Here is a 14,514-nt window from a genome sequence, read left to right as displayed (position 1 = left end):
TCTTAAAAAGCTGCTGACTTTTTTTGGTAGTTTAGGTTGAATTATTAAGGTCCAGTTTATCAGTGTGGTTGGGTTTTAAGTAAGAAGTGAGAAGTAAGAATTTTAGAAATCAGTGTTTTATTGTATATTGTATTGTATTACATTATAAATATTTTAATTTAGTTTAATTTATTAATTATAAATATTACATTACGTTCCGACGTAACACGGTAATGTTTCAACAGCACTTTCATCAACCTCGAGGCATTGTGTTGAGGCATCTGAGCATACTTGGTTGCCATCCAAATCCACGCATCTACAGATACCTCTGCGGCATTGAATCGGATTGTAGTTCCCATTCTTTAAGCAACTAGGTTTTTCGTTTGTTGACATGACTAGCAATGATCGAGCACATTCTGCAATAACGAAATCGTATAGCGATTTAAAATAATAATTGATATGCACTGAAACAATAAAAAAAGTTTCGCTGTCGGTGGTTTCCTGTGGTTAATGCTAGAAACTTAGTGGAGCTACAATAAAGCCAGGCATTCGAGCGTCCAAGACAAACTGTGGGCTGTTAGTAGGGGTCCCTACAGACTAGACACTTTGTTGTTTGATTTCTTCACTTTGCTTTACTCTGGAATTGCTGGTTTGCTCTCTCTTTCATTATGAGTTTAGCCAACAAGCATATTCGATAAAAATTACTGTCGCTAACGTTACAAAACTAACCAAAATTTAGATAAAAATACTATACAGCCTGTTTTAAACTTCTCATCCGAAAGTGCTGAGGAACAATGGAGAAGAGTGAGATAGCATTCTTGTTCTCGTAATGTTCCGTGGCATATTATTGGATTAAACGATCTGATAAAATGGGGACAAATACTTACTACAATCCATATTTGCGGCTAATGACGCCTCTTCTGATTTGTCAATTGTCAATAAAACCACGCCATCTTTGTCTACGCACACCTTGCTAGAAAGTAACACATTTTAATATGAAATTTATCCTTGATTTTTTCGTTTTTATTTTCTTTATTATTAATTTCGTTTCTTTCAATGAAGGTTCACGGGGTTGGAAGATAATTCGAAACAGTTACATACTGGGTTTTATTTTCTTGGACAGGAAGATAAGATCCATCCAAATCGCATTTGGGATAACGAACCCCCACTACTGCATTGTAACCTGACTTTTGCAATTTCTGAGCTTTGTTCAGAATTTCAATGTATTCGGCTTCACATTTTTTGTAATATTTTCCTGGTTCATTTGCGGTGTCTAAAAAGAAAATATTTTTTCACTTCGAGGTATAAATTTCAGAAGAAATGTTATGCTGTCGACCTACAGCAAGGTAACGTGTTATTGGAGATTAAGGTCATGTTAACCAGTGCTTGGTCGGGATATGTAGGGGCTCCGTCTAGAGCATCTACACAGAGACATTTCTCTCCAATGCACTGTACTCGGTCATAGTTTCCAGCGGAGTCGCATCTGAAATGTTCGCTGGGGCGAAGCTCTCTTCCCATTAAATCCATTGCAGCGTAGTATTTTCTCGAACATTCTTAAAAATATAAATTTAAAAATTAAAAAAAAAATAAAAAGAGAGCTTGCTTTATAAATTTGAAACAAAAGCTAGGTAAGCTAGAATTTGATACCTAAACACTGTCTTTAATAATTGCGCCAACTAAATAAATTTAGGTTTTGTTTGACTGAATATACTTACCACACGGCATATAAGAATCAATGCTGCTAAAATCACCCTGGCCAAAAATTCGCGTTCCATTTCGATGCAGACAATAGCATCTGAAAATTTTGCCAAAATATAAGGAATATAAGTTGATGAATTTGGAGAATTTAAATTTTTCTGAAAAACTTAATTGTGCAAATATTTATTGTTTTTTTGTGTCGCTAAAAAGCAAATTGACCATGTTGTAAAAGAAGATTTCAGTTTTTACATTAAAATTGACGATCCTCAATTAATAATATTAAATAATCCCAGCTCAGATTTATGACAACGTAGTCGAAGATATATAAAAAACTATGAAAAATTTAGACCATCTAATAAAACAGTTGCGTTGGTAAATGAAAATAGATTCAAAAGAAAATTGTAATAAATAAGAGTGTCGATGAAACATTTGCCCAAAAGGCACGAATCCTCTATTGCTGAATCTTACGTTTGCCCTGGTATACATTTAAATGAATCAAATAATCCATCCTCGTCACATTTCGCTCGAACCTCCATCGTTCCCAACGATCCGTTTTGTCTGCGTTCGTCGTAGTCAAGTTGTTGGAGCGTGCAATCTGTGGTCACTGGAAATCACAAAGTAATTTGTACAATAATAATTTGTAGTCGTAATTCCTTGATGATCTGGATAAAAAGTTTGGTATTTAAATGTTGGTTCAACACTTAAAGCCAATTTTTTCTGTATGTGTAATAAAGTGTGTAGAAAGCAATAAGCACTAATGTTGCCATATTTACCTTTGCCATACCAAGAGAAACTATGCACAATCTGACAACACAGGTGTTACGAGAGACCTTCAAATCACCAAGTCTGAAATTCTTAGGACTTAAAATAGCAATGTGTAAGAGATAGTGACAGCGGTGTTGCATTTTTTTAAAAAATTTTACTGTGTGTTAGTAAAGTTAGTAATTTTTGATAGCCGTGGGTCAGAAATAACATTGGTGGTACAGAAGTTAGAAGGAAAGATGGCGAATTAGTCCATAATATAGACTTATTTTTTGAACAACTAAATTAAGAAATAGTAAAAATAGGAACGTCAAGGGGAGAAAAGGAGACCTGAATAGTAGAAATGAGACAAGGGAAAATGGCAGACTCATCGGAAAATATGGAGAGGAAATTGTTAATGACAATAGACATATGGACACATGGACACAAACAACAAGAAACCTAAAAACTATTATTGACTACAAAGTTGTTCCTCTTGTGGAAATGACTACAACTTATTGAAGGCAATGATAACATTGACTAATAAATCGAAACAGCACCCATACAATACTAAACGTGAAGAAGAACCGGCAAATTAGGAAACGCCACTAAGATTTAACACGATTAGCAGAAAATACAGAATACAATACAATACAATAATATAGAAAAAGAATACAAATGCAGAAGAAGCGGAAAACAACGAAAGACAAGAAACACAAGCCAGAGTAAAAAGAATGATAAGAGAAAAAAAAGACTAACCAATGGCAAAGGACATGAAAAAAAGTATATAAAGTTGAAGACTCTTCAGAAATATCAGAACAGAACAGAAAAATGAAATATTCTCACAAGAATGGAACCAATACTATGAAAAAACCTGACCGAAGAGAGGCACAACTTAAAGATGCTCAAGGCAGAAACCCAAATATAGGTGTAAGAGGGCCCCTATAAGACTAACACTAGCTGAGATTAAGGACGTGTATAAAGTAGCATACGGAGTAGAATACGGAAGCGAAAAACTGTAATATGCCCTAAGAAAATTTCAACCATACAGAAAAATCGAGGCAAGTGACAATTATTGGGGTATAGCGGTTATAAGTTCCATGACTAGAATATATGGAAAAATTCTAAAAAACAGAATAGAAGCGGGCTATTGAGCAGGAAAATCTTCAATTGGTTCACCTGTTTACTTTAACACAGATCCTAGAAAAGAAAACAGCGACATTAATGTAGAAATAATAAAAGCAATGAAATCATTATACAACGGTGGAGAATCTAGAGTTAAAACAAATCAGGGGTTAACAAAAGGCTTTAAGGTTACCAAAAGTCTTAAGCAACAGGTCTTAAGAACATCGCCGAAGCTATTTAAAATTTATTTATAAAAAAAATGACCTAGAAACGCAAATGCAGTAATATGAGAATACCAGTAGATGACGATTATGCAGTCTACAGTCTATTATTCGCGGATGATCAATTTGTTATTGCATATATGGATGACATCGAATACATGACAGACAAGCTAACTAAGAAGTATGACAAATGCGGTTTAGAAATCAACATTGATACAAACCATTAAGCGGCTCCCAACAAGATACAGTGGACGAAGCGATATCTGAGAGAAAAGTTCAAGGAAGAAGAGCAATTTCCTTGCTAAACAGCATATTATGAGACAAAAACATATATATAAAGAACAGAAAAGGAATCTACAACTATATCGTGAAAAGCATAATAACTTACTGTGCTGAAGCGTAGCCTCTGGAACAGAAATATAAAAGAACATTAAGAGAAACTGAGATGGACTTCTGCAGAAGGGCGGCCGGTAAATCTAGACGACAGAGGCAATCGAATGACACGGTAAGAATATGATATCAAAGAAAGTCTTGAATTGGAACACACAAGGAAGAGAGAAGGAATCGATATAGAAATTTTGAGAGCCTGGAGAAAGACTTTATGGAGAGATAGGGATGTTTTGGTGAGTTCGGCGTTTCAGTTTGTGGCAAATTAAACAAAGGCAAACATCAAACAGTTTAATGCTACACTGAAAGATTGCGGATGACGGAGGATGACTCTTCTTGTTAATATTCGATGGATAAGGACTAAGGAACTATCAGTCGTGTATTATGTAACTAACCAATATTGCGCTGATATTGCAAATGCAGCACTTACTTTTTCTACATTTTCCGTCAGTTGCGTTGTCATTTTTGGGGACACAACTTAGTAGAGGACCACAAATGGAAGTGTGTTGTCCACTTGATGGGTCGCCAACGGTACATGCTCCGCCTTCCTCTGTAACAAGTACTTATTACAATGCTGAACCTCAATTATTTAATCGTATAAAAATTAACTTTCATAATTTAACGCTTAGTAGTTCTCAGTGCAAGCAACTCCCGCTTGCAATTAGATAATTGAACCCTTTTTTTATTTCATTGCTTAGTCCTTCTTGGCTAAAAGCACATTAAACTAGTATAAAAATTAATTTGGTACGTATTAGTCTAGGTGAACAAAGGGGTGTGATTATTTTAGTTCTGACCTTTATGTGACGGAAAAACTCATATAGCTAGCTACCAAAGATATAGGGCACTGGCTAGGCCGACATTACAGGAATTTTTGAAGCACGTCGTAGAATTTGTTTACAATAATAGGTTAATTTTTTCTCTAACTGCACTTCGCTATGTTTTCCACATTACCGATATTTGCGAGACAATAATCGCAACAGTTGCAAATGTCTGGCGAAGGAAGGAAGATCCCATTATGTGTGGCATTCTGAATTTGGCAATTTTTTGGCAAGGTACCACATTCAGCATCCTAAAATAAAATAAATTTAGTTTAGAAATATAAAAGAAAATCTTTATAAATATTCTTAGTACAATTAAACACATGGCGGAAGCTATACCATACCTTTAATAGGAAATAAAAGAATATTCTCATATACGGCTTCCACCATATTGTGGAAGTTAGACTCCACTACTTAAATAAAGTAAATCTTTTTTTGAAAATATCAAGTTCTAAGTCTGTTTTTTAAAATAACTTTGTACAGTGTATGTTTGCAAAACTCAAGTTTTGAAATATTAAATTGATTGCCTTGGGTAGTTGGGTAAAATACATAAAAGAAAGTGTAATATATAACACATTAATAAACTTCTTCAGTCACTCGATTATTCAGCACTACCTATTCAACAAATACCTAGCAACCATCGATTATTGTCTTCAGTTATCAAAAGGCAATAGCGGTGTTTTAAAATAATATATTTATTAACAGCTATTATTAAACGCTGAATTTTTAATAGTATATCCTTGATTTGCCAAATACTTTTTTTTTATGATAAAATTTTGCCTATTGAATATCTCAATTTAAAGTTTCTTTGACACCCTTCATAAGGTCAAAAGTCATCAATTTTTTTGTCTTAATAATAATTGGTAATAATTTACGTGTATAAGTAGGGACGTTATATAAACACATATAAACATTTGATAACGACACGGTATTGTCGAAACAATTGTCATGTAAAAATATATAATTTCGTGAAAATCGGAAATTTTAGTTCTTATTTATTTTGACGTTATATAAACTATTAGTATTGTGAATTATGAATAGCAGTTTAGTGGTATAAAATAATAAATATTTTGGAAGAAATTTTTAACTCCGTTAAGTTTACACTTACTGATGTTTTTGTTGGGTTTTTGGTTATTATTATGTTATTAATGCGCTTTAATACCTCTTAATGTTTAATTAGGTTTCTATTAATATTGTGCAAAAAATCTCTAATATCTAAAGCGAAACATATACAAAATTTACCGAACAAGTTGAAGATAAACACAAAATGTTTACGTCGTCCACAGCTCTAGTGTAGGGTAACAAGAGTGACACAAACAACAACACCGCTTTAAACATTGTTTTGCTATGGAGGGAAATACATTCGATTGAAAGCAGATTTGCTGTAGCAGTTAATCACTGATAAGATAAAAATATTTGCAACCTTGTCAAATTTTACCCGATAAAATTTGATTCATTCAACACTTATTGAAACCATTAATCAATCAAGACCCAGACAAAGATAAAAACTAGTTTTTGCAGGGGCAGATTTTAAAAAGAACTTATGATTTTCGCAATAGAGAAGACCAATTTGTTTTGCGACATCAACTCAATAAGAAAGTGCTAATTAGTGTTCACAAAATTTCGCAATAGGTGAAGGTGTAGAGTTCTTTCATGTAATTTTTTCAGACTATTTTTTTTCTGGAATAAAAAACTCAAGCTTGTATTTGATTTAAACCTCCCGTGCAAGTGTAAGTAAAATAGATAAGCAAACACAATAGACACAGCAAGAATGTCAACTATAGATAATTTAATATTCATTCTCATCAATATAATTCTGATTAAATTCATGAAATAGGCATTTTGAAATATCATAGACCAAAGACAACTCTTTGGTAATGGTATAATATGCAACAAGTTTATTAAAGAACACATTTAGCAACGAGTTTGTCTTGCTATGACCGAAATTAAAGATTTAATATTTATAATAGTAATAATAATAATATTATTAATAATTATAATCAATCAAACCATGTAGAATTTTTACTTGTTTGTGTAGTTGTGCCGGTCTGCAGGGGTATTTGCGTGACAAACCATGTTAGTAATCGGATTTCAATGATCGAGCTCTGCTTCTCGCCAGTATGATTCTATTTTTTTTTTATTTCAAAAATGTTCAACTTTCTTTCACTCGTCGTATAAGAAGCTACCGGTGCCGATCAAATAGATTTAATTTACATATGTCTTGTAAGGAGTACAGTTTACCGTTGGCCCAATGTTAACCGTAACACATGTCAGTGAGATAAAATTAGAAAATTAATCTCTAAATATTATCAGGAAGTATTACAAAAATCATCAATTCTATATAAAGTGAGGGGTAATGTTTGCCCCAAAAAAACCAAAAATACTTGCATGCAACACATAGTATCAGGAATCTAAATCGAATCTAATCTAATCTAATCTAAATGCGCAATATATAGTGCACACATAATGTGAGGTCCATAATAGTGCACGATATTATTTTTGGGAAATGTTATGTTTAATTAATGTTATTGGCAATAAATTATCTTATTATTATTATTATTAATATCTGGATGATCTAAGTAAAAGGATGGGGAGAATGGAAACGATATTTAATAATCGTATTTTACTGAATTACTGATCTGTTATTTCAAATAATATTTTACCCATTTTTTCCGTCAAATTACTGAAAAATAGACACGCTTCATTAGCCTTGATCGTATACTTACGCCAGAGCCTAATTTAGTCGACTGATCATCTTATTATTAAGTTCAACATTCAAGCTTAGTGCTGTCCCAATCACCAGGTATATTAAGCAGAATTTTCTCTCTCTCTTTCTATATTTTTAAATCAGGAAAAAAAAATGAAAATCATATTATATTATAGATACGAGAGCTGATAGCTGATTTTAACAATTTTTTAAAACGTTAATTGCAATTAATTTAATTAACTAACTAATGCTAAAGTAAAACTATCCGGAATCGGAAGATTCTTCATTGAAATTTAATAATTGTAAATCTAAATTTGCACTGTATGTTGTTGAAGGTTTCGTTACTTTCATATACTTCTCAACCTCTCCTTCTTTTGTTATTTTTCTTTGGCTTGATATCAGAGGTTCAGAAGCGTTTACGGGTGTGAGATAATCTGTTTTTCCTCACCTCTCCTTGTTTGTCTTCAAGGCCATCTTCCGACAATTGTCCAATTGGCTGAGAGAATGCACTATTTGTTTCACACCCGTGAACAAGCACGTTGTGAATACTGCTAGGCATGTAGTACCACCCGTATGTATAGTTATAAGCACTGCTAGGCATATAGTACCATCCCTACCATCTCTTCTTCCGACTAACAATTTCTTAAAATTTTGTAAATCTGTAGTGAGACCGCTTGGCAACACTCTCAAGACGATGGAAAAGTTCACAATAACATTCTGCTCAATTGCTGTATTCTCTGGGCTGACATCAGGATTTGAAAAGAATCTTCTGGCTGTTTTGCCATTGTTCGTCGAGCCATATCCTGGCTTCGGTTTGTCCACAACCAACCCATTTACGATTGAAAGTCGTCTTGATTTTTTTTTATTTATGCCTACTATTTCCTTTGCTTCATTGCCTTTTACTTGCCAAGAGTTTACTGGTAACCGATAGGCTATGTGCAAAAGGCATTCGAAAAACCGCATCCAACAGTGTAGGTTGGACAAACACAAACCGAAGCGATGGTTTTCGACATTAGACACTCTATACAACACGTGTTTTGTCTTCGTATCAGATAGAAAATGACTATTTTTCAGATAGGCTATTTTCTCATTCATCTACTTTTCCCCTGCGCGTACCAGCTGAGCATTTATTTAAATTTAACGGTCTTGTATTGATCCACGCATCCATTTCAGTGTCTAGATTTACCAATCTTAAAGGCACTAATGCTACCAAGAACAGATACTCATTTGGACTAGAAATATCAGTGAACTTTTGTTTAAATTGGCTGTGACTTGAGCTGCCGTTGAAACCCCATTTACACATATATTATATATTAGCTTGGAAAACATTCTGAATGGACTACTTTATATTTGTTTTCAGACAGATCTAGATCTAGATATGAGTTTGATGAGGAGTTAATGAAGCAGTCTCACATTTAATTGTTTTTATATCACGATTCATCTCTGCGGCAAATCGCAACTCATTACGTATCCTACTAGCTGCGAGTTCCCCTATCCGCCTCTTTTTTGTTTTAATCGAAGCTTCATGGAAGAGCTTCCACAGGCCCAAGACTGCAGGTTTGCAGTAGATATATCAGCGATTAGTTTCTCTGGCAGATGTATCTCTTGCTGTAGCCAGCTTCCTGACGTTCTAGAAGTTTTTTCGGCTTCGACTAAGTTATTTCCATTTATTGGACATATTAAGGCATATTGGGGCATTTTTCTACTGCTAAAAGAGGACAAATTTTCTCGGATAAGGCTGAAATTTTTTTCGATTTTCCGCTCTTACACTACAGTTCAACTAAATTATCATTTTTGATAGAGTTGATTTTCTCTGCCAAAAGCATCCACACCAAAATAAATTGCAATCAGGAACAGACAAGCTTTTGCAATCAGAAGCAGACAAACAAACTTCTCTTGATATGAACCTGCAATAACAAACATAAAAAAGCAAAATCTATGAAATGATATTACGTGTTATTACAGTCGGCGCACTGTGTGTCTCAGCACGGCTGCGTTCCTGACGGATTAGTCATAACGACTACACTGGACACTGGCACTTTAATTAATTAATTGATTTAATCCAGATAATCCAGTAGAAATTCACTGACTGACGCTTGTCGTTCAAACTTGAACACAGCATTGTGTGTTGTGATAAACAGTTAAAGTGAATAGCAGCGTTTCTGCGTAAACGGTCTTTGTTCGGATTGGTGAAGCTTTTTCGTTACCACAAAACATTATTAGTGATGGTCCACAACGTTCAGTACTGGGACCAGTGTTGTTTGTAGTAGATACCTGCACTCTTTCATAAACTCTCGCGTTAGGGGTTACGCCGATGACATAAGGTTATTGAGAAATCCTCGTGTTTGGCGTTCAAGAGGGCCTCTACCTTCTCTCGAAACAAAAGGCTGTTTCTATTAAAGTGACCTTAATTGTTTTTTATTTTCCTAATCGTCACTTTTTTATATACAGGGTGGTAAAACAAAGTTACATTATTTTAAATAGAACGCCATACATTTTATTGCATTTTTGGATAGTCCTTTTACAGACAAATTCAACGACATATATGAGTATGGGTCTGTGATGCACCGTTTCGAACTTAATAGCGACCGTCTTCAGAATTCGGGTTTTGCTTAAATCATCATTGTTGGGTTGCTAATTAACTTTTTAAACTTTTTTCCATCTATTATTTTTACGAAAACAGTGCTTTTCTTTAGGCAATTATCAAATTTAATATATCTTCTTAAAATTCGCAGTATTACCACGTTTACGCTTAATTGGCAATTATTTTCCAATAATACATAAAATTTTTTCATTCATAATTTAAGAATTACGTCTTAAATGCCATATACCATTTAGAAATAGCGTATGCTACTTATATTCTTCAAAATGGCGGACATATTGAAAAACTAATTTAAGTAATTTTTTGAAACATATTATCTAAAAATGCCTATCCATCATTATATTTCAAAATTCGAGTCTTAAGTTAAACTGATTTATAACTGTTATTTTTTAAACATGTTTGAATTGTGGTTCGTCTTAAGTCTACATCTGAAGCGGTAAGACGGGTGGAGGTCTGTAGAGCACTACTGCCATTTGTTCGAAACTGCTGGCATATTTTGGCAAATTTCTTTTTCCTTGCAATCGTCTATGGGAAAATTTAGTTCTATATTGTCTGAGAGCTAGAGACTTTTGTTATGGGCGATGTAACATTCTGATAGGTCAACTCTTTCCTCCTTCGTATACATTATACAAAATAGACTAAACAAAAACGCAACTTAATAAAATAAATAGAAAATAATGGTAGTCAGAAAAAATATGCTTAAAATATTATAATACACTGATACCTGTCAAAAAATCAGTAATTTTACCACAACTACTATTGTTTTTAAAGCTACTGCGATGATGATGTCAAAAAGGTCAAAATTAATATCATCAATTTTATGTTTGTGTCTTTCAACCGACAGGTTTCTACATATTTTGTAAGGACGTATGGTCTATATTATTAAGAATATGAATTTTGTAAAACGTTTTTTCCATTTAAGGACATTATTTACAAGATATGTTAAATTATGAATGTAAAAAAAAAATATGTATTATTGGAAAATATTTGCCAGTTAAGCCAAAACGGTAAGTCAGAGAACCGTACTATTAAAGTGGCTATTCGAAAATTCAATAATATACAAGGTGTCTCATTTACGAAAATTGAGAAAAGTATGTTGCGAAACGTGGCAAGAAGAAAATATTTTAAAATTGATCATTGCCCATAGAAAAGCATTATTTTCTTAAAAATAATAGAGGAAAAAAGTTTAAAAAGTCAATAAGCAACCCAACAATGCTGGTTTAAACATATCCCGAATTCTGAAGATGATCGCTATTAAGTTCGAAACGGCGCATCACAGACCTATAGTAAAATGCAATAAAATTTTGTGTGTTCTATTTTTAAAAAAATGTAACTTATTTTTACCACCCTGTATATAAAAAAGCGACGATTAGGAAAATAAAATAAATAGAAACAACTTTTGTATTTAAAATTTTGTTATAACGTCCGTAGGTTTTGCAGGTGTAATAATAATAATATTAATAATAATATCACCTTCAAAATACAGACTACATTGATTTTTAGACTGCGCTTTAACAATTTGTGTGCAATTTTTATTTTTTTAATTAAAGTTATAATATAATACATAATTTGAAATTATATTACGAGATTAAGAATTTGACGTATATTTTTTATTCTTGGTCAATTGGTTGTATTTGAAATTTTCAATCACAATGCCGATCCTCATAGTCATAAGCACTATCAAATAATTAAACAACATGAAAAATATCCTTTCTGGCCAGCTCAAAAAATGAAATATTCCATAAATCCACCGACCACGTAAAAAGTATGTTGCGAAAAATCTGAAAAAAAAAATTACATTTACATTAAGATTATACAGATTATATAGTAATATATTCGATGAAATTTACCAAGATAAATATTATAGCAAATTTGCTAATTTGCTTTGATTGGTATGGAAGTTATTTTACTTTTAAATGGTCAGCTTTATCACCATCCCAAATGTATGGGACGCTGGAATAGTATATTATGAAACAAGTTTGATAAACACCATTTTAGCTACCAGTTTCATTTGTCATGAGGGGGAGAGCAGCGGAGCGAGTGCTCAATAAACGAGTATTACTTACATATTATACTTTTTATACTACCATTAGTCAGAACTGACAAAGCTTAAAATACCATTGGACTGAGGTAGCTTTTATTTGACGAAAATACATTTAGCAGAATTAAATTAGATCAAAAAATGTTCAAATATTAACAGTTATTTAATGATTTGACAGCTGCTTCGGCAGATTATTTTGTATTTGATAAATGCACGGTATTGCATAAACAGCTGTCATAAATAATTTTTTGATCTAACTTAAAAACATCTGATTGCTCCGGAAACGCGAAAGATGCTACAGGAATAATGAAGCTGATGTCTTAAAGTGAACCTTTCTGTATCGTTAACCATCGAAGGAAAATAGCGTCACATGAAGAAAAAATCTATGACAATGGAGCATTGTTAAAGAGTCTTCTCAAATCTATAATGTGGTTTGATCGTGATATTTTATGTGAAACATGTCACCTGTTTTTCAATTTATATTTAAATGTTGATAAATGATACGGTAGATTTTCTGTCTTTTTTTTAATTAATGAATATTTCATTTTAATAATCATTATATATGTACTTACATAGTATCGTAAATTAATGTTAAAACAGTCAGTCCTAGCAATGACGATTTATAACTCGGTATAAACTGATTAACTAGTAATACTTCTATTGTAAGAAATATTATAATGTTTGTATGCAGGCAGTGATTGAGCCAATCGGGAACATACTTATCCAAAACCGAAGGAAGAACCTAAAAAGACAACCACTCCACTATATTTAAACTTTTTGAGTCACGAGTTACCGTTTACCACACCTGTCCCAGAAGAAACTGTAATTATTTAATTAATTTAATTTAATTATTTTATAATTTGAGAGTTTTTTAGCATTACTACGACAGAATTTAAAACGTATAATCAATAATCGCGAAGATTGCTTTTGTTGTTTTGTTTTTAATCCATAAAAATGAAAAAAAGTATTATTGAACATAGGAGCTATAAGTGACATTTCTAGGGTTTAAAAAATGGAAAGTTATTTTCCGTGCAACAAAAATATTTTATTCGGATGTACTGACCTTATTCTTGACAGTTTTCTTGTGCCTGATAATTTAAAACACCTTGTAAACAATGTTCTCGACGTTGGGAAATCAAGATAATCAGAAAAACATTAACTTAACTTAGAATTACGTTCATTGTGGTTTAGAGACGAAAACAAATATATCAAAGGCTATACTGTATAAAATTTCGATATTAAATTTTATAAGTCACCGATACTTACCCACTCTCTGTTGATTGAATAAACACCCCAGAACATAGTACAAACAAATATCGAACATGGAAAAAGCATGCTCGTATAGAAATAACCTCTGAGTCGCAAGATTTTTTCAATTAGTGTGGATTTCGAATACGAAAACCTAAGGATATCGGATAATACTGCTAGAGAAAAATATAATATTTGAATAATCTGAAAGAATATTATATCATCATGTGTTATTTTATTATTATAACAATAGTACAACAAGAGGATTGACATTTCAGGGAAAAATTATTTTCTCTTCTTTTGAACTAACTCTTACCATATTCCAGCTAGTAAAAAATAACATTCCGAAATTTTTCATATCTAGGATACGTTGGTCGACCCCATCATCTTCTTCAACATTTTCTTTAAAACTGAAATGGCAATAACCTATTGCATGTACATTGTGAATAAGTGCAATCACGTGAAAAGTCGCACTCAAAATATTTCTAGTATTAATCATATCGGGCTGCAATTAAATGTACAACTTAGAAAAATAAATAAACAAACCAAACACCTATAACTCGCTGCATTATTTAAAATGGTCGGATGTTCTAAATTCGACTCTCACAGGACATGGTAATGCGTAATTGTGGCAATGGTGGTTATCAAAGACAGAAGAAATTGAAGATCTTATAGCAATAGTCCGTTCTGTTATATTGTGGTATTATAGTTCGCTACAAAATTATCCCAGAAACATCTGTCTCACAGCACTTTACTTTTTATCGACTTCGTAGAGATCGCGATCTGAGAGTCAAATTCGAGACCCCCAGTAAAACACAGATTTCAATTATAAAATACGTTTAACTTCATATTCAGCGTACCCCGGTCTGATATGTTCGTTTTTCATTCAAAACAAAATACTGTTCCAAACTGTTCGCATCGCCCAGAAATCATTATATTTAATGCGG

At 32.7% G+C, this 14,514-nt stretch overlaps 2 protein-coding genes across 4 annotated transcripts; both read right to left on the bottom strand.

Moving 5' to 3' along the window:
• Positions 1-116: 116 nt before the first annotated feature.
• On the bottom strand, positions 117-6,312 carry LOC132703876 (uncharacterized). Its single transcript, XM_060673395.1, has 9 exons — positions 6,212-6,312; positions 5,103-5,220; positions 4,582-4,701; positions 2,146-2,281; positions 1,695-1,774; positions 1,320-1,532; positions 1,081-1,252; positions 867-952; positions 117-395 (listed from the first exon to the last, which is right to left on the bottom strand). Exons 1-9 carry the CDS (start codon positions 6,305-6,307, stop codon positions 190-192), a joined length of 1,227 nt encoding a protein of 408 aa, XP_060529378.1. The 5' UTR covers positions 6,308-6,312; the 3' UTR covers positions 117-189.
• Positions 6,313-11,804: 5,492 nt separating this feature from the next.
• Positions 11,805-14,514, bottom strand: LOC132705009 (androgen-dependent TFPI-regulating protein-like). 3 transcript variants are annotated; one of them, XM_060675418.1, is made up of 5 exons: positions 14,428-14,514; positions 13,884-14,072; positions 13,586-13,771; positions 12,892-13,061; positions 11,805-12,059 (listed from the first exon to the last, which is right to left on the bottom strand). In XM_060675418.1, exons 2-5 carry the CDS (start codon positions 14,064-14,066, stop codon positions 11,867-11,869), a joined length of 732 nt encoding a protein of 243 aa, XP_060531401.1. In that variant the 5' UTR covers positions 14,067-14,072; positions 14,428-14,514; the 3' UTR covers positions 11,805-11,866. The 3 variants fall into 3 exon arrangements, with proteins under 3 accessions (XP_060531401.1, XP_060531392.1, XP_060531409.1); XM_060675409.1 differs by having other exon boundaries at positions 13,884-14,514; XM_060675426.1 differs by lacking the exon at positions 13,586-13,771 and having other exon boundaries at positions 13,884-14,514.

This window comes from Cylas formicarius, unplaced genomic scaffold, assembly GCF_029955315.1.
Source record: "Cylas formicarius isolate icCylForm1 unplaced genomic scaffold, icCylForm1.1 PGA_scaffold_10__41_contigs__length_53128322, whole genome shotgun sequence".
NCBI classification, from domain to species: domain Eukaryota; kingdom Metazoa; phylum Arthropoda; class Insecta; order Coleoptera; family Brentidae; genus Cylas; species Cylas formicarius.
This window is presented reverse-complemented; position numbering and strand designations above follow the sequence as displayed.